Source organism: Rhincodon typus, chromosome 10 (genome assembly GCF_021869965.1).
Source record: "Rhincodon typus isolate 14 chromosome 10, sRhiTyp1.1, whole genome shotgun sequence".
NCBI lineage: Eukaryota > Metazoa > Chordata > Chondrichthyes > Orectolobiformes > Rhincodontidae > Rhincodon > Rhincodon typus.
The window spans coordinates 35,869,214-35,895,160 of record NC_063341.1 but is presented as its reverse complement, the minus strand read 5'-3'; the positions used below and the strand labels follow the sequence as shown (position 1 = coordinate 35,895,160).

The following is a 25,947-nucleotide window of genomic DNA, read 5'->3' as shown; positions in this document are numbered from 1 at the left end:
GGTGGGGAGGGAAAGATGTCTTTGGTGGTGGGGTCGGATTGCAGATGGCGGAAGTGTCGGAGGATGATGCGTTGGATCCGGAGGTTGGTGGGGTGGTACGTGAGGACGAGGGGGATTCTTTTTTGGTTCTTATTGCGTGGACGGGGTGTGAGGGATGAGGTGCGGTAGATGCGGGAGACACGGTTGAGGGCGTTCTCGACCACCGAGGGGGGGGAAGTTACGGTCCTTGAAAAACGAGGACAACTGAGATGTACGGGAGTGGAATGCCTCATCCTGGGAGCAGATGCGGCGGAGGTGAAGGAATTGGGAATAGGGGATAGCATTTTTTGCAGGAAGGTGGGTGGGAGGAGGAATATTCTAGGTAGCTGTGGGAGTCGGTGGGCTTGAAATGAATATCAGTTTCTAGGTGGTTGCCCGATATGGAGACAGAGAGGTCCAGGAAGGGGAAAGAGGTGTTAGAGATGGTCCAGGTAAACTTAAGGTTGGGGTGGAAGGTGTTAGTGAAGTGGATGAACTGTTCGAGCTCCTCGTGGGAGCACGAGGTGGCGCCGATACAGTCATCAATGTAACGGAGGAAGAGGTGGTGTTTAGGGCCGGTGTAGGTATGGAAGAGGGATTGTTCCACGTATGCATTAGTTTCTCTTTGACTGGAGGGAGAGATGCCAAAAAGGGAGTGTTTGTGGTTGGATTCTGAAAAAGGAAATTTGTAGTTGGGTTGGAGACAAGATTGTTGGAAGGAGGGAGAGACCAGGAGTAGGATATCAGATGTAGAGAGTGAGGGAATGGCATCACAGATAGGGAATGGGATGAGGAAGAGTATATTGAAGGTATTCCTACAGTTTAGCACTAGTTTGTTGTCTATATGTTTCTGCTATACCATTTTCAAAAATTAATCCACTTTTGTATCCTCCATCATATTACATCATTCAGTGCTGGATATTGTACTTCCTAAATGAATGGGTTACAATTCAAATTTCCTGGGAAAACTCTATGGATTGTTCCAAATATGGAGCAACACTTGCACTGCAAGAAGCATTCAGCACAGTGCCAGTGGTGGGTGCAGCCTATCTGCTTATAGGGTTGGTCATCTTTTCTTCTTGCCAGTCCCTCAGGGTTGAGGATGATTTGCTTCCTCTCTGATTGTGGTGGTGTTTGGAATTCTGTGTCGGATGAATAGTTTGATCCTGGAGCCGCAGACTCAACTGCAGGGAGGGGAGGTGGTATTTGCTGAGGTGGGTGAGTGGGACCATCTGCTGTTTGCACTTGGCCTGCAACATGCTCCACTTAGTGACACTCAACGTTGTCGGCACATTCTTGGTTGCTTCTTCACTAGTTCGTACTTTCTAGGGCAAGTGATTCCCAGGTACAAGTGGAAATGTTGCCTCTGTTTAGGGAGGCTCTCGGGGTGTGCTTGAAGCATTTACACTGCCTTCCTAATGAACACCTACAATTGTGGAACTCAGAGCAGAGTACCTGTTTAGGGAGTCTTGTGTTGGGCATGTGGATTATATGGCTAGCCCATCGCAACTGGTTGTGTGTGACCAGTGCCTTGATACTAGCAGTATTGGGCTGGGAGAAGGTACTCACATTGGTGTGCCAATGGATTTGCAGGCGTTTGCAAAGGCAGTGGTAGTGATATCTCACCAGGGATTTGAGGTGTGCTGTACATGGTCTGTATAGTTTCTGGTGCATATAAGGCTGGTATGGTCTCATTTATGCCTGTTTTGCAAATTTGTGGCATGTATCATTACTTATACAGACGTTGAATAAATATTTGGAAGGGAACAGTGTAAGTGAATATAGAAATGTACACGAAAGTGGAATTGGAATGAATAAATTATTCCACTTGAACTAGACCTTGATTGCAGTGGAGTGAATGAGTTTTGTGGCACTTCATTGTTTTGAAATCATAGAACCTGAATATCTTTCAGTGCAGTGGTCAGATGGATTATTTTCAGCAGGAAATACAGCTGCATGGAAAATAGATGCTACAAAATAATTTTGGGGTGTGAATCATTCATTTCTGTGTAAAAGTGCTTATTTTTAAAGTGCCATATTGTTTATTTTAAAGGATTGTGATCTCTTGCTGTTTTTAATCACATTTTACATCTAACATCTCTGGAATGATTACTCTGGCCCAACAGCAGAAGTGAAGTGGACAGCTATTACTGGTCAATGTGATGGAAGATTGTAGAAATTATTAAAAGTTATTGTCCTAATTTTAATGTAACTACATACACAGAAAAATTCAACTCTGAGCCATGTTAAATGTAAATGTTTTGTTTTAAATCCTTGACTTCTGCTGAATTAGTTCATCTTGACTGATACGATGTTACAGAACTACAATTGATCTCTGGGTGTGCAGCCTAGGGCAGGGAAAATCCACTTCTGATCGTCATTGTCTCTTTCACGCGAGAAAAAATGTCTGATTAGACTGGTTAGGATTAGCTTATCATTCACTATGGTCAAATAGTTTTGTAAACTTTGGCTAACTTCACAAAGAAAAAGAGGTGTTGATGGCTGAAGAGGCCTAAAACAGAATCCTTTTCTTGATTTGACTTATTGTTGTCACATGGACCGAGATATGGTGAAAAGTTTTTTGTTTTGTATGTTCTATGGGCAGATTGTACTGTACAAGTGTATCACGTAACAGTACAGAGTGCAGAATACAGTATTACAGCTGCAGAGACAGAGAGAGAGATCAACATTAACATTTGAGAGGTTGGTTCAAAAGTCTGATAATAGCAGGGAAGAAGCTGTTCTTGAATCTCTTCGTCCGTCCGTTCAAACTTTTATATCTTCTGCCCATTGAAAGAGGGTGGAAGAGAGTATGACTTTGGTGGAAGGGGTCAATGGATGGAAGGCTGGTTTGCGTGATGGACTGGGCTGTGTTCACGAATCTCTAGTTTCTTGTGGTCTTGGAAAAAGCAGTTGCCAACCATGCTGTGATGCATTCAGATAGGATGCTTTCTATGTTGTATGTATAAAAATTTGTACGAGTCTTTGTAGACGTGCAGATGAAGCAGAGATGTTGATGTGCTTTCTTGACTGTTTCATCGACATGGGTGGACGAGGACAGATTGTTGGTGATCATCACTCCCAGGAACTTGACGATTTCGACTGTCACCACCTCAGCACCATTGCAGAGAGGGGTATCACCAGCTCCGTTGTTTTGCTGATGTTGATGGAGAGATTGTTATCTTTACTTCATGCCGCCAAGCACTCAATCTCTTTCCTGTACTTTGTGTCGTAGGTTGGATCTCAAACAATGGTGATGTCATCAGCAAACTTGTAAAAGGAGTTAAGACAGAATTTGGCCACAGTCGTAAAAGTGTAAAGAGAACAGTAGGGGGCTGAGTACGCAGCCTTGCATAGCATCGGTATTGAGGATTATTGTGGAGAAGGTGTCACCTATTCTTATTGTCTGTGGTCTAAGGGTCAGGAAGTCAAGGATCCAGCTACAGAGTGGGGTGCCGAGACCTAGGGCTCACTACCTTCAAACAAAACTTCAAAAATATGTGTAGTCTTTACTCCTGTTTGGTTCATGTAATTGTATCAAAAATTCAGATCATTTTAGGTCAGTACATTCAAACCTTCTGTGTGGTCAACAGGAGCATTTCAAATTTCTGAATTTATTGCCTTTTGGTACTATTGTTTTTCTTTGAATTGAACAATTCACATTTTTGCCTTTTGGAGTTTTCATTGTATTTTCATGCTGTGATACAATTGACAGTTTAAAAAGATGGCAAAAATGAAGGAGCTTTACATGATTTGATGTTGAACTTTGACATGGAAAGATGGTAATTTCTTCTTTGGGCATTTTTCCATAGATTTTATTTTCTCTAATCTTGAAGATCATAGAATCATAGAATCTCTACAATGTGGAAACAGGCCCCTTGGCCCAACAAGTCCACACTGACCCTCAGAGCACCCCACCCAGACCCACTACCCTTTCCCTGTAACCCATCTCCACATTCCTGAACACTATGGGCAATTTAGCATGGCCAATCCACTTAGCCTGCACATCTTTGGACTGTGGGAGGAAACCCACGCAGACACGGGGAGAATGTGCAAACTCCACACAGACAAGCACCCGTAGGTGGAATTGAACCTAGATCCCTGGCACTGTGAGGCAGCAGTGCTAACCTCTGTGCCACCATTAGATGTTAACTTATACTCTGGTATCATTCTAAGCACACCTTTAGTATTACTTTTTTTTTTTTACATGCAAGTCAAGAGAGTGTTCAGTAATCTGCTACCAATGTTCAACTGTAAAACTTGTGGTTGACTTTCCTCTGTTAGCCAGAATAGTGTAGATCCTCGGGTGGCATTTAATTGAAACTCCACAAACCAGGGCTTGGGCTATACCAACTTAGTTGCTTTTGGACATGCTGTTCTGTGGCGTTGATGTCTGACCTTGTTGAAATAGTTTTGCTTTAAATAAACAAGTAACATTTTAAGGTTGGAAAGCTCAGAATTCCAGCTACAATAGGTAACCGCTGTTCTACTCTTTTTTTTCTTTTTGGCAGGAAGAAAATATTGATTTCAAAGCACTTCGGGCAAAATTTCAAAAGTCTGATATAATAAAGATCAAGCCCAGTGGTAAACCACCTTTACAAGCTTCTGAAGCACCTGGAGTGGCTCGTACCAAAACCAATGTAACCAACATTAACATTTTTGAGACAGTTCCTCTTCACAATGCTGCTGTTCAACAAACTAATGCACAATCTCTACATCCTCCTGTTCCGCTGATAAAGCCAGCAGTAGTTCCAAAGCCTGTACTTCTGAAATTACCTGACTGGACAACACCCAATGATCCAGATGAAAGTGGAAGAAAACCTGAAGATCTTACTAGCTATGAAGGTGCGTCATTGAGGATTAGTTCCAACAATCTTCAAAAACTTGAAAATAAGACCTCAGAATCCAGACCGTCAAAAGATAATGTCATAAGTGACCAACTGAATGCAATCTCATTTAAAGAAAAATTAAATATTTGGGAGAATACTTTACATTGCAATAGTGCACCAGCTGAAAAGATAAAATGTGGTACACTTCCTCCTTCACTGTCAAATTCAAGAGCAAATTCTTATTTTCCTCCTAAGACAACATGTCATGCTGATCCACATTTCAGGACAACTTCTCCTTCACAATATAGGAAGGAAAATCTAAGTATGGAGCCAGAGATACAGATATCTGGTGCAAGGAAAGAAATTGTCCAGTCTATGCTCATCCAAAGTAGTGACATTTCTCAATCAGTTGATAACTGTGGAATTATTGTTCCACCTCTTCCACCAAAAACATATCTTTCTTGCCCAAAAGTTGATCAGAAAGGGTTAAAACTAGATGTCAACCACAGTGCAGAGTCAGAGACTTCTCCAGGGTTGCCATTAGAAAACACTCGAGAACCAAAGCTGCCAATGGATCAAGGAGTAGGAAACACTCATGAAAAAGGCTACCAACATACATTCCTGCGATGTAGAGAGTTGCCATCTGTTGAAGTATTGGGACCTCCTCCAGTGAAACCACCCAGACTATTCAATGTAGACCTTGGCGTGCTACAGAGGATCAAAATGGCCAGTTATAGTCCAATTGAATGTAAGACCTATCTACCTCTGTCAAACTTTAGAATGTTGGATTTTCACAGAAACTAGAAAATTTTTAAATATATTATTAAGTTTCAACAACTATCCATAGTAATATTCAATTTTTACATGGATACATGTTGCTGAAAACTTGTTAGAAGAACCTATTTACTAGACAGTGTGCTGAATTGGCCTTCTGCAATGTTTGCCACACTGTAAGATGTATACAGTTGCTACTTTATGCAGCTACACGATCAAGATACTGGGTTCCCAATGATCACACTAACTTTTTGAAAATATTTTTCAACTGTAATTTTTATTTAACTGAGTTTTCTGATGTGTTGGAATAAGGGTCATGTATTTATTTTTTAAAAAACAAGTTACCCAATCTATGTTATGAATACTCCACAGTCTTAGTTGTGTGATGTCTTAAATGCCTCCGAAGGATTTTGTGTATATTTCTGCTACTCCCAGAATCCTGAGCTCGATCTTGACATTCTGCTGAAAGCTGTGACTGAGTTGATTTTGGATTGTACAGATTAAGCGTGGGCATTCAGTTCTAGATTGACGAAATTTTCTGATGGATAGCATTTTTTCATTTTACAATGTAACAAAAATATTCAAAGTTTTCTTGAATTAAAATGCATTCATTTTATTCAAAAAGCTTGCTGAGAGTTAGAGAGGGGCAAACATTTACAAACGTTTGATCGCACAGCCATTCTGGTTGTGTTCTAAACTTGAAAGTTTGAAGGGAGAAAAATATGTTATGTTAACATCATTTTTACTTTGAGAGCACCATTATGAAGCTAACCACTAATCTACTTGTGATTGTTTTTAATTATTTCTGGTTGGTTTTAGATTGTACTGGCAACACTTGATACAAGATGAAGGGAAGATACCTATCTTTATTCATTTCTAGAACAAAAACAAAGTTGCTAGAAAAGCTCAGCAGGTCTGGCGCATCTGTGAAGGAAAAAACAGAGTTAATGTTTCGGGTCTGGTGACCCTTCACAGATGCTGCCAGACCTGCTGAGCTTTTCCAGCAACTTTGTTTTTGCTCCTGATTTACAGCATCCGCAGTTCTTTCGGTTTTTATTCATTTCTAGTTCATTTTAAAAATATGTTTGATTTGCATTGTGAAAGCAAAGTCTTTTTTGCTCCCTTCTTACCCAGATCTTTTAATGGAGAGTGGAAGTTTGGTTAAGGATGTCAGAGAATATGTGGTTTAAACATGTATTTCAAAAGGAACAGGGTAAAAGTGGAAGAGAGCATGGAAAGGCTGTAAGTGGAAACAGCATCTGTAGGTGGTTTTGTCCAGTGAGGTTCATAGTGGTCAGTCTGCCCATATGAATGTCTGCTTTTCATTTCATTAATTATGCAACCGGGCACTTTGATGCTCTTCTCGTGCAATGGGGCAACAGGAGAGGTGCAATTGCTGAACACTGCAGGGAACATTCAGTGCCACAGTGTGTAAAGGCCAGCTACACACCATGTCAAACCAGTAACTACCTGTTACGCTGAGATGTTACACCAGAATTACCAAAAACTAGACACAGAAAGGAAAGTTTCACAGATGGGCACCTTATGTTGGTGGAAAGGAAGTCCATCCTTTTATCCAGCTGACTGCCTCAGGGGGATACACCATGCCATCAGGCAACCAGCCCAGACCCAGATAGTGATCCAGGGTAAAAGCAATGCCCAGCATTGCAAGAAAAAGGTCAATGATCTTCTGTGCTCCACAAAGGTAAATTTTGGTCTCTTTTATATCTGCTATCTCAAACTCACAGGACCCCAGTTGCTCCATCTCAAGCACTGCACATACAACTTCAAATATTGTATGCAGCATGTCCACTCAACAACTATGGCCAACCTCGTTCTCCCAAACTATTAAGGTTTTCCATCTTTTTTCCCTCCTACTCACCCATTCGGGGCACCTCACCACCTCTCCTGCCACCGCACCCCCCCCCCGCCCCCCCCCCCCCCAAAATCACCACCACTAGCTGCTCGTCTATCCACTTCCATCATACTCGGACATATCACTGAGTGATATCATATAGTTATATCACTGCAGGAGATATTAGCTCAGAGCTGGGCCAAGGCTACAGGGAGTGGGTGAATGTCAGGTGCCTTGCTGTTTTTAGGGAGAGAACTTTAGAATTGGTTGGAGAAGAGAATGACCATCTATGTGAGAATGGGGAAATCTAAATGACCAACCAACCCAGTAAGCTTTGTTATTCTTTCCTGTGCTGCTCTCCTGTTACCTTGCAGTGCTAACTCAATCTGTACAAGATTTTATCTTTCTTGCATATCTAATTCCCTCCTCTCTTCACTCTTATACAGGCATCTGTCGCACCCAGCAAACCTCTGCTGGGAAGGGACCAGTGCCAGAGATCCTCCTCTCCATTTCCACTTCTGAGGAGGAGTCCACTGAAAGCACAGAGACTTTCATCTCTGTGGGTGCTCTGTCTAGACTAAACTTGGGAGCACGATCTCGTGAGCACGTCACTAATACATTCCCATGCACAGATTGGCAACTACCCTGGAGACCTAGGTCCAGCACTGAGTCAATTGTTCAGGATCGTCCTTCATGATCCCTTTTGTGTTATGGGTTACTGTCTTTGTATCCAGTGTTCCTTCAAAGATGTGTGGTCATGCAGTCACTCTAAGGTTCCTCAGAGGTCCGCTCCCCAAAAACAAAAATAAATACAGGAAGTATTGCCTATTTCTCCTGACCTTTTCAACTTCTTTGTTACTCCCTCATCCAACTGCATGGTTTTTGTTGAGCCCCTTATATGACTATTAATGTCCCCATTTTGCATAAAAGCTCACGGCTTTTGTGCAATCCAATGCTGTTCATGGCCTTACACTCGCCCCAGGAAGGGACCATGACCTTTTGAGAACTTTTCCTCTCAGATCTTACTCTCCTGTTCTTTTCCGTGGATTTCCCCCATCACTACTCATTCCCTCAGTGATCCAGTGCTTTGAATTCCAGATTGAGTTGCCCACTTACCCCAGGATTTCATGCAAAGTCCTCTGATAAACCCCCTGACTGTTACTTCTAAAACTATGGGTGCTCCATACTGACTTGGTAGGACAGAAGTGACTAAGCACAGCCTATCCTTCAAACTAACATCTCCCCAGCACCCCAATTAACCTGTGATCCCCAAACTAAATGCGCTGCCCCTTAGAACTGACCATGGCCCAATCTCCAGACTGCAAGGACACACATCTGCAGATTCTATTAGAACTAAGTGCCTGACTGACTGTGACCAATGTCTTCCACTGTAATCGGACCAGTTCCTTGACTGTATGGCTGCACAGCCTGACTAACCGTAGACCCCCTTAACACCACAATGTGCTGCTCCCCTTTTACCTCCATACGTTGCAGTTAATATGAAGTACATGACTGTGTTTGCCATGTAAGCTGTTGGCACCTACTTCAGGGGTAATGCTGACATAACCTGATTCTATGATGCGACCACCCCATTCACTGTCAGTGCTCCTAGCCATTACAAGCTGCCTGCCTCTTTTGCATTAAGAAAACAATGTGAGACATGAGCTGGCAGCTTGGAAATTTGTACTCAAATCCTCAGCTCTAAAAAGCAACGCGAGCCACACGGAGGCTAGTAATCTGGAAGTCAGTGAGCATAGAAACCAATGTAAAGTAGATAGAGGCTGGCACCCTCTCAACTAAATGAAAAGTGAGTTGACGTTATGAAAACAAGCTGGGAGCCACAAGAGGCATCTTGTGAAGATGCACGTGATGCATATATGCCCATGCATGCAAAGCAGGCTGGCAGAAGCAAATATATTCTATGTTTCCCTGAACTCAAGTCAAGTGAGGGACTGAAAGTGCCTTGTGAATTGTTTGAAGAACCGGCATGCAGATGTGGTGAGCTGTGATTTGCTGATGCTGTCTTAGCTGGATGGGGTGTTGAGGAGGATGGTGACTGGAATGCACGGGCACATTGTGCTGAAGACACGTATGGATGATGGCCAGCTGTAGCTGCCAGGTACCTGCTCTGACTTGCACGTCAGGAATTTGTACTGTCTGATCTCTCAGGAAAGGAGAAGAGAATTAGAAATGATGTGTAAGTAAGGTGAGCTGGGCAATTTAATGAGATGCAAATGCATGGAAGCAGTGAGATTCTGAAGTTTCCATTTAAATTCGCAAAACCTTTTCTCAACAGCGAGATTCTGATTATTTTCATTTTTGTTATATTTTCCCAACCTTCTCACCATTGCTTACAACACATGAAGAAATAGAAAAATCCACTAGTTAGTTTTTCTTCCTGTTTTAATTGTATTGTTAAATGTTGCTCATTAGTATGATCTTCCAGACATAAAGAAGGGTGGAGGTGAAGAACTAAAATATTGACTTCTATTTCTGCACACCTGCTGTCTGACCTGCTGAGTGTTTCCGCCTTTTTTGTTCTCATTTTGCTTTTACATTTGTATTAATCCAGTTCAAAAGTGAAATGTTGTTTGATCTAAAATCTATTCTGATAGATGACACCAAGTTCTACTCTACCACTACTTCACTTGACCCCTCCAATGTTTCTATGTTATCAGGCTGCTTTTCCAACCTACCAGAAATTTCCTCCACTTGAATTTTGGGAACCAAAGTTGTTGTCTTTGGTCCCCACTGTTATATTCTTCTGCTACATGTAAACATACTAATCACATGTAGGGATTGGTGAAACAATTTTGTGAGTCCATTATTTGACAGTTATAAGCCAATTGTAAGATTATAAGCAGTTAGATTATTGAGAGGCTAATTCATGTACATTTGATCTCTATCAATGCTACTTCAGACTGCTTCCAAGTCATGGGACTAGTGTGTCACAGTTCTGAGGAAGGCCACTGGACCCAAAACATTGACCTTCATTTCTGTTCGCAGATGCTGCTTGACCTCTGAGCTTTCTGGGCAACCTCTGTTTTCATTTCTGATTTAATGCATCCGCAGTTGTTTCAGTTTTTATTGACTAATATATCATATCCTGTTGATGTAGATAATTGACAGCAGTTTAAAGCATGTTTCCCTAAAGGTGTGCATAAATTACCAGAAACTAAACAAGACTAACTCTATAAAAATTGTGGCTACAAGAGCAGATTTGAGTCTAGAACTCTTGTGTGGTGTAATTCAGACTCCCCAAAGCCTGGTGAGGCATAACTGAGGAATGTGATGAAATACTCCCCAGTTGCCTGGCCGTATGCAGCTCCAACAACATTTAAGAAGTTTGATATTATCTAGAACAAAGTAGCCTGCTAGATTGTTTGTGGATATGGTGTCAGTCAGTTCCTCCATGACTGACACTTTATAGCAGCAGTGTGTACCATATACAAGATACACTGTAGAAGTTCACCAGAGCTCCTTAGGCAGAATCTTCCAAATCATGACCACGACCATCTCGAAGGACAGGGCAGCAGCTATGTGGGAACACCACCGCCTGTGAGTTTCTTCCAAGCCACCAACCATCCTGACTTAGAAATATATCACTGTTCGTTCATTCTCACTGAGTCACAATCCTGGAACTCCCTCCCTAACTGCATTGTGGATTTACCTACAGCAGTGGTTCAAGAAGGTGCTAGGGAAATACATTCTGGCCCAGCCAGTGACACCTACATCTGAGGAGTGACTAAAAGGTATATTATCACAACGCTTAACAAACTCTATTCTCTAACCACTGATTCCACAATACTCCCTGGCAACTGTTTGAGACTGAACCAGAAGGTTCTCAATCTTGATGTCGTATTTGATAATGAGATGAGCTTCCAATAGCATTTCTATAATGGCATCATTATAACCTCTGAGTCAAGCCTGACTCCACCACTGGTTCAGCTTATTTGCTGTTGAAGTCCTCCTCCATGCCTTTGTCACTCCTCAATTGGCTAATGTAACAATTTCTGGACACCCTCCCAAACACCATAGATATGAGGTCATCCAGAACTGCTACTTGTGAACAATCTTGCATCCACAGCCTCTGTGTTTTTCTGATCTACATTGGCTCTTGGTTAAAGAAGTTGTGCCTTTTTACAGTTCTTCTCCTCATTCATAAACTTGTTGACGGCCTCAACACCACCTTATTTTTGTAATTAGCTCCACTACACCATAATTCTGGCATCTCCAGTTTCAATCGCTACACCATTTGTGGTCTTGCCTTCAGTTGCCAGGGTTCTAACCTTTGTAATTCCCTCCTATCTCTCCTTAAAGTACTCTGAACAAGCTTTTGGTCATTTAACCTAACACTTCTTTTGTACTTTGGTGTCACTTTTTGCCTAATGGCATTCCTGCAAAGTACATAACCATGTTTAATTATTTTAAAGATACTGTATAAGGACAAGTTGTTCTTGTAAAATGGTGATCACAAATGCTGATCACAGTTGGCAGAACCTGATCAAACCACATAGATATGTAAATTACATTTTCAGGCAGTTTAATAAGAGATAAATAATGCTTCCTTAGTTTTGTTATTTTTGATAGTATATTCCAAAAACTTGTTGATCAACATTCTTCTGTCGTGTTTTGTTACTTTAAGGAAGCATGTTAACAAGCCAACTAGAAACCAGAGCTTACTACTCATGTCACATTTCTTTTGACAGTATCTAAGAAAAATGGCATCTCTTCGTCATCGATATCATACACAGATGAATGTACAGTTTTAAGCACTGCAAGGTAAAGTGGATAAAGACAATAGCTAATGATTATTCAAACTCATTAAGCGTTGTGGATGGAGAAGGTAGGGTAAATATTCCAAAATATTGAACAATTCGTTTGAGACATCTGAGCCAACAAGACTACCTGAGATTCTTTTCAGAATAAGATAGCAGTTAAAAGATATTTTGTTAAATCTGATTTCACCACACAGATCGAAAAGATACACTTTTTACTATTTTTTGCCTTTGGTTGACCCCATATACGTCATTCTGTGTAAATACAGAGCAGTTGTGCTACAACTTTCCATTCTGCATCGTTCATATGGTTCAATAATGATCATTCCTGTCATCCCTAGTTTTTGTATCCAGAGGCATAGTGTTAAGCCATGTAGATCAAAAAGGTTATCACAGTCTGCAGATGTTAACTGATCTGAACTGGGGTAGATGGGTAGAGGAATTGTAATTGGTTTTAAGGACTGGAAAAAGAAAAAAAGTAGGGATCCTGCTCTGATTATAATCTAGCAATCTTGCTATAAATGATATAGAAGTGGATCACAAATGAGAACTCGGATATGAAATTACTCTCGTATTGGGTTTAAGGTATCCTACTTTTTCTTTCTATGTACAAAACCTTATCCAGTGTTAGAGAAGTAGGTATGGGTGAAAGAAAAAGGTTAAAATTGTATTCTATGAACAATTTAAATATTTCAATTAAAGGAACAGTAATTCAGAGATCCAAAATATTTAGAAAAATTTAAGACTGATTCAATTCCATTTTTTGTTTTCCTATTTCCATGTGTTGTTAGTTTCCAGAAATAAAATATACGTGATAACACTGAACGATTTAAGAGTATATTTGGCTTGTTTACTTCTCTCAAAATATTGCTTATGACATTCCTTAGGTGATAGGATGTTGTGCATGTATCTTGTAGATTTGACACCCATCATTCTGACAATACCCTGTATGTTACTTCAGATCTTGTGGGAGTTGTGCTTGGTGTCGCTAATGTTGCATCTGGTGACATTGCTGATGTAGCTCTGGTTGTTAAGGATGCTGTTGTTGTTGTCTTACTAGTATTCTTGCTGATCTCTTCAACTTTTTCAGCTCTAGTGCATGTTGAATATGGTGGCTGTTCCTTCTCTTTTGCTTACCAGTTTAGATCTCAATAATGTATAACTTCAGAGTCTAAGATACTGACAACTTTTGCTGGGTCCCAGTTTTTCACAGTTTGATCCTGTGCATGTACAATTTGTCCTTTTAAGTGATTTGATCAGGCATTTAACCTGCTTATTGAAGTGTTGTCCTCCTCCTACCTGTGTATCAGTGAGTTGTTGCCTTCCTTCCTGGTCATTTGGAGGCAGCATCTTGCTTAGCAGTATTACATTATCTTCCATTCAATAGATTTCATGTCAGCCTTATCTGGTGCAATTAAGAGTGACAATAAGGCAAAGTTTGGATCTTCCATAATTGCAGCATTAGATTCTCTTGACCATCTGAGCACGTTTTTCTATAAATCTGAGTTCCTTTGGGTAATGTGTTGATGAATTGATGATGTTGAAGCCATAATGTTCAGCAAATTTCTTCAGCATTCTGGAGGTGACTAGTATTCCATTATTTCATGTAATTCTCAGGAATCCCTTGCTTGGTAAACAGAACTCATAAGCTTCTGTTAACTTGTGAGGATGTGGGTGTCATTGGCTGGCCAGCATATATCGGGAGGGAATTCCAGGATTTTGACCCAGTGACAATGAAGGAACAGTGATATATTTCCAAGTCAGGATGGTGAGTGGCTTGGAGGGGAGCTTGCAGGTGGCGGTGGTCCCATGTGAGATCTCAGCTGAGATAATCATTGAAGCTGCCAAACCTTTCGCTGTCTGAATAACACAGAACCTTTTAGTTGTAATCTGAAACTTTGATATGTCATTCTTGATTGTGAATAACTCTGCTCCCACATTATACCATAGTCTGGGTGGTACAGGGTGATCTTCACTGAAGGCCAGAGTTTCGTTCCTGGAAATGACTTGTTTAAACGAGAAGACTTTGAAGCATTTCTTCCAATAGTTACCAATGTTAAGATTGGAATTAATGGCTGTAGCATCTTCCTTAACTAACACAAAAAAAAATTACAGCTGTACCCTCTAAATTGAAATTTGGTACTTATATGCTGAATTCCTTCATTGGTTATTGAAATAACCATTAAAACAAAAACAAAATGTAAAAGTATTTTAGAAACGGTAGTATTCAATTACAGCATCTGCTGTAGAATGGAGCTGGGAGATTGCTGCCTGGGGCCTCCGCATGAGGGAACCTTTGCTTAATAGGCTCAGGGCCACCTGCTGAGACCATTGCTTATTCCTATCTGGATCATAGCTGCCTGGTGCCATCTTTTTAAGGGTCAGTACCATTCCCTCTTTCTGGCTACCTCCATCTCCAGGATCCACTCAGGCCATTGTTTGGTGGGACTAAGCTTCCTGGCTGCCTGCTGGACTTTGGCCTTCCTCCCTCTCCTCCTCACTGACAGTGTGTCAACCAGGAGCATCTCCTGCTGCCTCTGTCTGGGTGGTGCTGGCCAATGCTGCACAGTTCCTACATTAAAATGTGGCTTTCAACTGGTGGGGAGGCATGGGGAGCTACAGGTTGTTGTCTGTACTGGGGTCATGGATTCTGTGGTCCACAATGAGTTTGGTGGCTCTCCTGCTTTGTTTCACTGGTTATGGTCCACAGTCTGCTCCAATGGCTCATCCATTCTGGCCACTACTTTAGCGGAGGAGGTGTGAGATCTGCTGAGCTTGGCAGTCTCCGGTCAGGTCCTGTGGGCAGTAGTGGCCTGCGTGACCCTTCAGGGATTCTAGCAAGCAGCTCTTGTGAGTTGTCTGGGTCTGATGGGTGGAAGGTGCCTGGTGAAGAGCTTGAGCAGTAGACAGGGAGAGGGTGGCAGTACTCTCAAGTCTGAGAAGGAGTGGTCATACCACAATTGTGCAACTTTGGTCAGGTGAGGTACTAGAGTACTGTAAACAACATTGAACATTATAAGATTAATGAGACCTCTGACTATAATAGCATAATGATATTAAAGTAAATGATGCTGAATTGGATTGCCTTAAATGCCTATTCCCTGTACTCCAGTAGCTGTCATTTCCTCTTCCTGGCACATATTCCAGTAGGTACTATTTTTTTCCATGTCAACCCAGCTGTCCTGTCTTTGAGATTACTTTTCTCCATTCTAAAATACCTTCATTTGTCTTCTGGAAAAGATTTATGTGCATCTTTTTGGTCTGATAATTCTAGGTCCAGTCAGAACATTGTCTTCTCGTGAAACATCGTTTCTGGTTGTTTCCATTTACCATATCTTATCAGCCATCCTTGTATCATTTGCTGAGGCATCAACTCTTCATCTTTACTATTTTAATTTCAGATTTGATTCCATTTTAGTGGTATTTTATGCATTGAGTGTTGGATCTTTATACTAGATGTATTAACCCCTATTTCTCCTTTGGCAGCGACAGAGAGAAGCACCATTTCTCTTCCTGGCTTACAATTTGGAGTGAAATCATAAGCCTGCCACCTTACTGTTGCCCTACACCTAATTTGTTCTTGTAGATTTGCGTATGGATACTGTTCACTGTATTTCACACAACCATACCCACTGCCAAAATCTCTTGCCATGTTGGTATATCTGTTCTCATCCAATATTAAAGTTTAGGATGTGAATACTAGTGTTGTTTTTTTCCCTTCTCCAGGCTTTCTCATTTGCGAAAACATTGACTTTTCTGATTTTGTTGGAAATCTGCTTGTGACTGTGACTACTGCTATTCGACATCATTTCTCACCAGCTCCTTTAGGTTTTGCTGTGGGTTCTGACATGAGATATGAAAGAACTCAAGCACAAATCAAGCCAAGGAAAGCCCTTTTGGTATTTTCCAGACAATTTCTTTGATTCAGCCAGGCAGCAGGTTCTCCAGAATCTGGTAACATGCAATGAAGAAGGAACAATAAATAACCTCATGCTAAACAAGCCTCCGGTGAAAGTGATCACAACATGTTAGAATTTAATTTTAGTTTGAAAGGGAAAAGTGTGGGTGCATGGCTGGTATTACAATAAAGGTAACTGAGGGTATGAAGGTAGCACTGGATGCAGTAAAATAGAAAGGTAGGACAACAGAGTTGCAGTGGTTGAATTTTAAGGAGATATTTAATAACTCTGATCAAAGATTTATCCCAGTGAGAAATAAAGACCCTATGAGAAGGCTAAAAACTGAAGGAACTGCGGATGCTGGAAAACAGAAATTGCTGGAAGAGCTCAGCATCCGTGGAGCGCAGTCAGAGTTAACATTTAGGCTCCAGTGAGCCTTTCTCAAGAGGGGTCTGCGGAAGGGTCACTGGACCCAAAACATTAACTCCGATTTCTCTCCACAAATGCTGACAGACCTGCTAAGGTTTTCCAGCTTTTCTGATCTTGAGTTTGAGAAGGACACATCATCTGTGGATAAACAAGCAAGTTAAGGATAGTATTAAATTTGAAAGAAACGCTACCCATATCCGCAAAGATTAGTGGCAGGTGAGAGGATTGGGCAGACTTTGAAAACCAGCAACAAACAACAAAAGTTGATATCAAGGCAGAAAGATTAGCAAGGCAAATGAAATGTTGTCATTTATCACAAAGGGAATGGAAAGTAAAAGGAGAGAAGCTTTACTGCAGTTGTTCAATTCCTTGGTGCCACCACATCTGGAATACACTTTTAAACACGTTTGATCTCCTGATTTGAAAATAATCTATAATGGCTTTCAAAGTAGTCCAGGGAATTTTCATTCAAATCGTTCTTGGGATAAAAAGCTTATGAAGGAAAGTCAAACAACTTCAGTCCATACACATTGGAATTTAGTAAAATTTGGAATTTAGAAAAATTAGAGGTGAAGCATAAAATCTTGAGGGTCCTGATAATGGTGGATATCCAGATATAAACCAATAATAAAAAGGAGCAGCAGTACCAAGAAATTGAGCAGAAAAGTGTATTGCAAATCAGAAAAACGGAAGGGAAACATCAAGACCACGTTAAGAAATGAGAAAATAAAGAAATAAGAGAAAAAGAACTACACAGGAAATTCTATGTATGTATTCGATGTATTGCTTCCTTCTGTAGAGGAGATGAAAATTAGGGCAGTTAGAGGTCCGTCTTTTAAAGTGGAGATAAACAGAATTATTTTAAAGAGTTGTTGTATGTGGAATTCGCTTCCCCAGAAGCGAGTAGAAGCTGGATCTTTTAAAGTTATTCAAAATAGAGTTAAGTAGATTTTTCATGTATAATTTTCACTGTTTCAATACCAGCTTTGACTGCTTTTATCCCGTTGCTTTCTCTCTCACTCTCTGCCCCCATGCTCTCACACTGTCTCACGTTCTTGTACAATGAGCTATCTCTGAGGTTTAGAGTTATCGTAAGAAACCTGCAATCTGATACCTCACTGGCTTTCTTATGAATTTTCCTTTCAAAAACCCACCCTCATGGCAACACGGTTAAATCAGGCCTCGTATCCAGTTAGAAGTGCTAATTATTTGTCCTACAGAACCCGTTCCCAACTCTATTCTCTCTCGGAATTAATAGACAGTTTAAAGTATAATCATTTGTAAAACCTCAATCAGAGCTCCTCTCTACGAGACTCGGACACTACCAGTCTATCCACAGCAATCGCAGATGCTCTTACCATTTTCTACAGATGTGTCTACCTTGCATCATCTTCCCAGTGAAACAACCCAGGCCCTTCTTTAATAAACAGGTATCCCAATACTGCTGTTGCACAAAATTCAAAACTGGCCACAAAACACTCTCATTCCTCCATTTTAAGATGATTGTAATAACAGTCACAAAACATAGGAATAGTCTAAACCTTGTGTTTGTAACATTAGCGATATCTGTTAATATGTTTGTTTGGGCAGGTGTCTGTTGCAATCAACAGTATTGGCATCTTTCTACGTTTTTATAATATGTATTTGAAACAGACTTCAATTTAGAAGTGTGTGGATATCTCCAGCACCTTGATAACTTTCCTGAAAGGTCGTCCATTTAAATTCCGGGACGAGGAAAGGAAAACAAAGTAAACTATTAGTCACAATAATCAGTGTCACAAATATTTCTCTTACCAAAGTGATCATTATTCATTTATATGTTAGAAGTTATGTGTTGTAGACTATTTGATAGACTGTTCTCATGTATATTACTGTTTAGTGAGGTCATTGAGTATGATAAGATTTTACATTCTAGCAGACCCTTGCTGGAGATACGTTTCATTCGGTATCATTACTAGCCTGTTTGAGATCAGCTGACTTGGCAGAGATCAAGTATTTTTGGATTGTGCATCATCTTCTTGCATCATCCAGTGATGCTAAGTCATGTTTAGAATTTTAATACAGAAATAAGAATGTGTAAGGCTTATTTCTTGAAGAAAGAATTCTTTCCTTTGATACAGCATTTGCATTTTTCCTTCTTTTGTAGCAGTATACATGAAGAAACCAATAATAAAACGGAGCAGCAATATGAAGAAGTTGAGCTGAAAAATGTATTGCAAATCAGAAAAACAAAAGGGAAACATCAAGACCATGTTAAGGAATGTGAAAGTAAAGAAATAAGAGAAAAAGAATTACACAAGAAATTCAATGTATGTACAAAGTATTGTGAAGTTACAGCTGACTAGTTCATGCTTTGTGCAGTCGAAAGCTTTAAACTAATGAAAAGTCAATTCAAAGTTGCAGCTTGGCCTCTAGATTGGTTTCTAGTATACATCATACTGTGTTGCAATAATCAATACAGTAAATTTATCCCAGATGGATTCTTGTTTCACAATCCTAGAGACTTCAGATATTCACCGTCAAACCTGTCCAACCATCCTCTCTTTTCTCCTGTGCCTATGTTAGGAAAATATGAAAAGCTGTGGATTTTGTTTTCATTGAAGTTTTTTTCAGCCTTTCTTGCTATTTTTGTTCAAAACTGATACCTAGCAATACAACTTCTAGAAGTAGAAATATTGGAAATACAAAATAGTTTAATTAAGATGCATCTTTTATTGTTCTTTGTTCTTAGTGTTTTTTCCTTTGTGTGCAACCTCAGTTGAAAGTATTACATTAATAAAGGATCCTCTGAAACATTAACATGTTGGTTCTTTTGAGAGAAAAATTGGATGCCCATTTGAAGCACTGAAAGGTACAAGATTGGGAGACTACAGAACAATTGGAATAATTCTATATTAGTCCAGCATAATGGAACCAATGACCTCAGTGCCCTAAACTTGCATAATTCAATCTGTTTCTTCTTGTGCTGTCTGACCAGCTTTATAATTTCAAGTATTTGTTTGTAATTATGACCACAATGGGTGACATCTCGAGCCTTAAAGGTTCATTCAGTGTTATCTTAGCATTTTTCACTGGAATGTGTTTTGTTTGTAGATTTCTAATTTTAAAGTAGCTAATATTTCATTGGTTGAAAATACTAAATGGATTGGTTATTCTGGTTGGAAGAATATATATCACATAGCAAGACACACAGCAAGAAATCAGTTAATTAGAGAATGCTATTAAGTTTAATTGCACCACAGAAGATTGGTCTGAAATGCCTCAAGCTTTGAGAAATTCTGTTTCTCCTTTCATCACTGTCATTAGTGACAATTTTTGTTTTACTTGTTTGTTTGTGTTTAGCTCACAGGCTTGGAGCTTCCAATATATAAAGTTCAAGTGCAGCAGCACTTGAAGGGAGGAAAGCTGGGCCTCACGGTGAAACAAGGTGAAATAGTGGAAATTATCCGTATGGTTGACTGTCCTACTGGAAAGTGGCTGGCCAGAACTCACAATGGGAATTGTACGTAAATAATTCTCTGTTCTTATTTCTTATTCTTTATCACGATATGTTTAATTTCTGTTAGTTTCATAAACTCTTGCATCCCAGTAACTTGTAATAGTTAGATTTAAAAATCTTTGATCATGATGAAGCATGGGGTTACTGTCTCTATTTCAATACATTGACCGTACTACAGTGAGCACCAGTATCCGGGGAGCTCTCACTCCAGGAAATGCAATATCAGGATGTTTTCAACCTGAGTGAGTGTCAGTGCTCTCAAAATGAGAGAGAAAGAGTTGGGGAAAGGACAAACGGAACAAAAATGTCCCTGAGACAAAAGACTATTATTATTAAGGTGAAGAACTCCCCCTTCAGTTCCAGACTATTTCCTAAAACATAGCCAGTAATACTTGGAAATGAACTTTATACTGGAGTTCCATTTTTGAAGTGTATAAGACAAATCAGACCAGTTTGTTTCACAAATTTAGCAGCTTCATTATAGTGTTCCTTACCCCACTGACATGTGACACGGATCAGGGAATGATTTTGATTCTTTGTTCCTTTGTCACTTAGATCAACTCATTTGCAAACACCTTCCCATCCAATACAGAAAGATTTGCATTTATATAGCACTTCTCATGCCCAACGAATGTCTCAAAGCACTTTACAGTTGATGAAATGCTTTTGAAGTCTAGTCGCTGTTGTGATGTAAATTAACATCTGGGTGGAAGGCCACCATTGGGTTTTCATGTAAAGCCCTCTTAAAAAATGGATTTCATGCTCTCACAACATTTTACTTTACAGATCTGCTTTTAACTAGATTCAGATTTAAAGTAATCCCCAGAAAAGTCCTGAAAAAGTTGCTTTCACCCTTACTAATCTAGTCAATAGGATGTAATGAAGACTTGTTTGTGACAGTTAATGAAATATTTAATCGGTGTTGCTCTGAAAAGTCCATCAAGGAGTCTGATTTTTTTATATTACAGATGGTTACATCCAAATTGATGCTGTGAAAATGGATAATGCCGAAATTAAGGAAATTAGTAAAAGAATTTTGAAGCAAACAGAAACATTTGAGGAAATATATGATGATGTTGGTCTTTCTGAAATGTAAGTACAAGTTTCTTCAGCAAAACATCTACCTACTTTTAGTATAGCAAAATAAGCAATGAATAAATGTATTGTTACTTGGTTTTCCCTGTTTCATAAAGATCTTTCTTAGGTCTCCAAATTGAACAGGCCCATTTTGGTTGATATATCTTGCAGCTCTATCTTTGCTTTATATCCTGTTCCCTCTAACAATTGCCATTCATATGGAATGGAAAATTTCAAAAGGTCAAATGTTACCACCAGAATCAGGTAAGTTAGGGTCTGCTGGAACCTTAAAATACCTCAAACCAAACCCAAATTGGCTTCCAGTCTACACATCTCTAGTATTTAAGGAACGTGGGAGAAGGGGACGACAACTAATCCAGACCTCGGATGCAAGTTGGCTATCTAAATATTTTAATGAGGCTGACAAACCTCTCTTTTGACCTGCTTTGCAGGTTTATTCATGGCTGGTGCATTTCTTCGACCTTGGAAAACCTGCAACTGAAAGGAGGCAAGAACAAGTTTAATGAGTAGGTCCGGTTTGAGGGTGAAGTGAAACAAGAGCGTTTTCCCCCAAACACTACGTTTGGAAACTCCTACACAAAGACTGCCACGGTCTGTCATAAGTTCATAGAGTCATACAGTACAGAAGAGGCCTTTCAGCCCATTGAGTTTGTATTGCCAAAAATATACTGCAGCCTACACCCATACCCATTTTCCCACACTCGGCCCATAGCTTTGAATGTTATGACGCTTCGTGTTCATTCAAGTACTTTTAAAAGTTGAGGTTTTGCATCTCAACTGTCCTCCCCAGGCAGTGCATTCCAGAATTCCATCACCTTCTTGGTGAAAACATTTTTCCTCCCATCCCTTCTTTAAACGTCTTGCATTACATTTTAAAATTATACCCCCTTGTCATTGAACATCAACCCACACCCTGTGACATTCCCAGGAACTGGGAATTGGACATCCTCCCTAGGGATAAGAACTGAGATCCTCTCCTTCACCCGGACCCCACAGAATTATGGATCGTTCCTTTGCACAGCTCCAGGAGCAACTGCAGGCTCCCAAACTGCTACTGCAGCCTCCTTTGCACAATCATGCTGACTTCTGGCAGAGAACCTGTTGAGTGAAAGAATAGCTGCTTTAAATCTAAGACTCGACAGGCTGCAAAGAAACCTGCATAATCGAGATTTCACATCTAAAAGTTTGTGATAGAATCATAGAATCCCTACAGTGTGGAAGCAGGCCATTTGACCCATCAAGTCCACACTGACCCTCCAAACAGCATCCCACCCAGATTCCTACCCTAGTCCTGTAACCCTGTATTTCCCATGGCTAACCGACCTAGCCTGGACACCATGGAAAATTTAGCATGGCCAATCCTTCTAACCTGCAGATCTTTGGGCTGTGGAAGGAAACTGGAGCACCTGGTGGAAAGCCACACAGACACAGGGAGAATGGGCAAATTCCACACAGACAGTCTCATGAGGGTGCAATCGAACCTAGGTCCCTGGCACTGTAAGGCAGCAGTGTTAACCACTGTGCCACCCTAGAGGGGAAAGTAAGCAAAACTAAATGACAGAAGGAATTTAGTGCAAATCAACGAGCTAAAAGACAATGACAAACCAGTTTAAAAAAAAACAAAAAAATGGATTGAGATGGTGTGTAAATAAAGATAGACTTAACAGACCATAAGGCTGCTCTCTCATTAGAGGAAGATGACTGCTGTTGGTTTAACTGGAGAGTTACCATGCCTCAGATGACAAAAGATGTTGAGAAGGAGAATCCTTCATTGTGCAGGAATTGAATCTATGCCGATGGAAACACTCTGTGTTACAAACAAGCTGTCCAGCCAACTAAGCTAACATTATGATGTGAAATGATTGAACTCAGTGAATCTAAAAATCTACAAAGTGGATAGCATGCAATACTTGAGAATTACTTGATTAAATCCCAACGTTTTATTTTAGTTTCTTCCTCCTTTTTTTTTGATTCTTTGCTAGCCATTGACACTATTTCTTCACCTTGTAAACTTGATTATAGTGGAGTTTAGCATTATGGGCCAAATGCCTCCTTATGGATCAAACTTGTGGTACCTGCTCTCTAAGCCTTTCTCAGACTTCTGTGCTGAATTTAAGATCATTTTCAGGAATGTTGTCAGCTGCAAAAATAAATGTTTTGCTGTATTTTAAGTAGCAGTTAACTTGTCAAAATCATGAGTACAGTTAATTTTCTGTTATAAAACAAAAGCTCATTTTATTCATTTGCATTAAACTGTAAGATGCAAGGTATAGAAAATAGTTTGGAAGTTGCATATTTCGTTAATAGGGACAATTCTTCCACAGACCACCTGAACTATGTTTCACATCACCACTTCAAAGTGTTGGTAAGTGTTTTCTTAGAATGTTGTTCTACTTAACTCATTAATTGATTATATAGGTTAAATGTTACTAAATTTCTTTAACACATTGCCTATAATTGGTTAATATGTTTCAACTTGTTAGGTTACACAGAAATATTGTTACAAACCTGTAATTTCATAATTTAATGTGTTTTAGGAATACAAATTTTAGTTTGTCTTTTGAAATTTTGAAATGTAAGGTAAATGTAAACGTTAGGTTTGAAAAACTGGTAATGTTTGGGAATTGGAGATGATTAGTTTAACTCACTATCTGGGACCTCTTAGGAATGCCATGTTTGTTAGATTTTGGATTTGGGACCGCTGTAACCTAATACAGGTAATGATTCATAAGGAATCTCCAGAGATTATTAATTTAGTCAAGAAGCAACAATTTAGATATGATACAGAGACCAAGAACTTGTCGTAATGGATTAGAAGCAGAAGGAAGGCTTCTGACTGTCCTAACATTAGTTTGTGACATACTAGGTCTATATCTCTAATAGTGAGCACTTCTTTGCCTGGTTTCATTCTCCCCTTTGGCTCCCTTTTTATTTGCTTTCCTTGGATCAAGTTGTTGGATTTCTCTCTTTATTTTCCCTGATTCCTGATTGAAACTAGCCTGTTATCTTCTGTGGACTTTGGGCTGTCTTTGGCTGGTTATGGTAATACAATTACAACAACAGATTATGCATGCACTCAAACAATTCTGCAGCTTGTCCTTCACCTGTACTGATTTTTTTTTGGATAAATTTGAGTATTTTCCTCTTAGCGTTCAATTGTTCTGATTCAACATTTCTTTTCCTTTAATTTTGCCTTTGTCTCACCTCCTAATTTTAATTGTCTTAATCACTTAAATTATGTTTTCTTGCTCTTCAGGTCACAATCTACATTTTGTCAAGTAGATACTTTCAACGGCTATGTTCTTCTTTCACCATTTTTACCATGTATTCCTCATGCCAGTTACTTCAGATGTAACAAATCATCTCTGCGTGCTTAGACCGACATCCTAAGGTCGTGCCGCACGTTCTTGACTTTAAAGTAAACTCATTGAAAGATCAAAAGTGAGTGGGAGAAGGAGGACATACATATCATCCCAGCTTGGTCCCAGTGTTTTGGGTGGTGGCTGAAGCACTGAACTGTCTTAAAATCTTCATAGGCAAGGATTCATATATTTCCGAGAGAAAGTTGTCACATGTACCTTCCTTTCACTTTGAATATTGCACTTAACGGCACCTAAGGTGAATCATTCCTATTTGGTATTGTGCTATTTTTCTTGTTACTTTCCATTGTTCTAATTGGGACATTCCACTAATTACCATTCTATCTCATTCAGAAACTTTCCAATAAAAAGATGTTTTTAATACGTTTAAACAGAAATCAAACATTACCATGTGGTTTCAAACATTATCAAATTTTGTTTATTTGGTCTGTCTTTTTTGTTTAAAAGAAGTAATTTTCTATAAACCATCTTGCTAGGTTATGCTCAACTTTTCCTTTAAAATTATTGCAAATTCAAATACAGGAACAACACTCCTGAGGTTTTTTTTTAATGTACAGCCTAAAAGATGTCGTTGAATTGGCAGGTTTTGTTGATGGTCAGCTTATTTCCTTCCACATGATCTTTGCCACTTTTTAAAAAACATATTAAAAGTACATAGGCTGTTTCATTGACTTACTTTAATTTTAAGTTTTAAGTTTGTTTGCTCCCTTTAAACTTCGTGTAATTTTTCCTTCGAGGTACTTGAAATTGAAGCCTGTAAGAAGTAACTTTATCAATCCCAATATCCGAAATGATTATATGCAGACTTTGCAGTTTTAAATGGTGCTTTTATTTCTGAAATGCGAGTGATTTGCATTCAGTTTAAAGGTTACTTTCACATCTCCTATTGTAAAACACTTCTGATCTCAGAACATAACCAGTGGCCTAATTTATCAAGATCAAGTTTCTGAAAGGCGAAGTCTCTAGTCCAAATGCAATGCCTGTAGGTAAAGTTTTGAATTTGCAAAACTCCTGTGTCCCTTGTTGTGCTAGATCGCTGTTGAAACCTGTTTAAATGTATACAAACAAAATCCACTGTAATACTGGTTAGTCGCTCAATGGTTAATAATGTCCAATTGATCTGTAAATTTAGAATCCTAAAATTTAGCAAGATTTAAAATTTACATTTTGCAATACAGAACTTGCAGTAAATTTTAAAAAAACTGCAGTTATTACCTTTTTCCTAAGTGTATTCAAATTTTTGAAGTCTTGTTAAATCTTGTTAAACTTGCAGTTCTCCACCACATAAACAGAACGCCCAGAATTCTGCTCATTGTGGAAAGGTTAGAATGCAGCATGAAATATTAATCTCCTTAATTTCTCTTTGATTTGCTCCATCTTGGGGAGAA

The 25,947-nt window shown here is 39.6% G+C and overlaps 1 protein-coding gene across 5 annotated transcripts in view; it reads left to right on the top strand.

The window, feature by feature from the left end:
• Window positions 1–25,947, top strand: part of LOC109922344 — an 83,131-nt gene that overhangs the window by 15,563 nt on the left and 41,621 nt on the right. For 4 of the 5 annotated variants that reach the window (XM_048602465.1, XM_048602462.1, XM_048602464.1 and 1 more), the window contains 6 exons: window positions 4,530–5,595; window positions 12,186–12,258; window positions 18,729–18,891; window positions 19,925–20,084; window positions 21,050–21,173; window positions 23,504–23,544. In XM_048602465.1, coding sequence (XP_048458422.1) covers window positions 4,530–5,595; window positions 12,186–12,258; window positions 18,729–18,891; window positions 19,925–20,084; window positions 21,050–21,173; window positions 23,504–23,544 — 1,627 coding nt within the window. The remainder of the gene's footprint in view (window positions 1–4,529; window positions 5,596–12,185; window positions 12,259–18,728; window positions 18,892–19,924; window positions 20,085–21,049; window positions 21,174–23,503; window positions 23,545–25,947) is intronic. The other variant, XM_048602463.1, reaches the window with a different exon arrangement.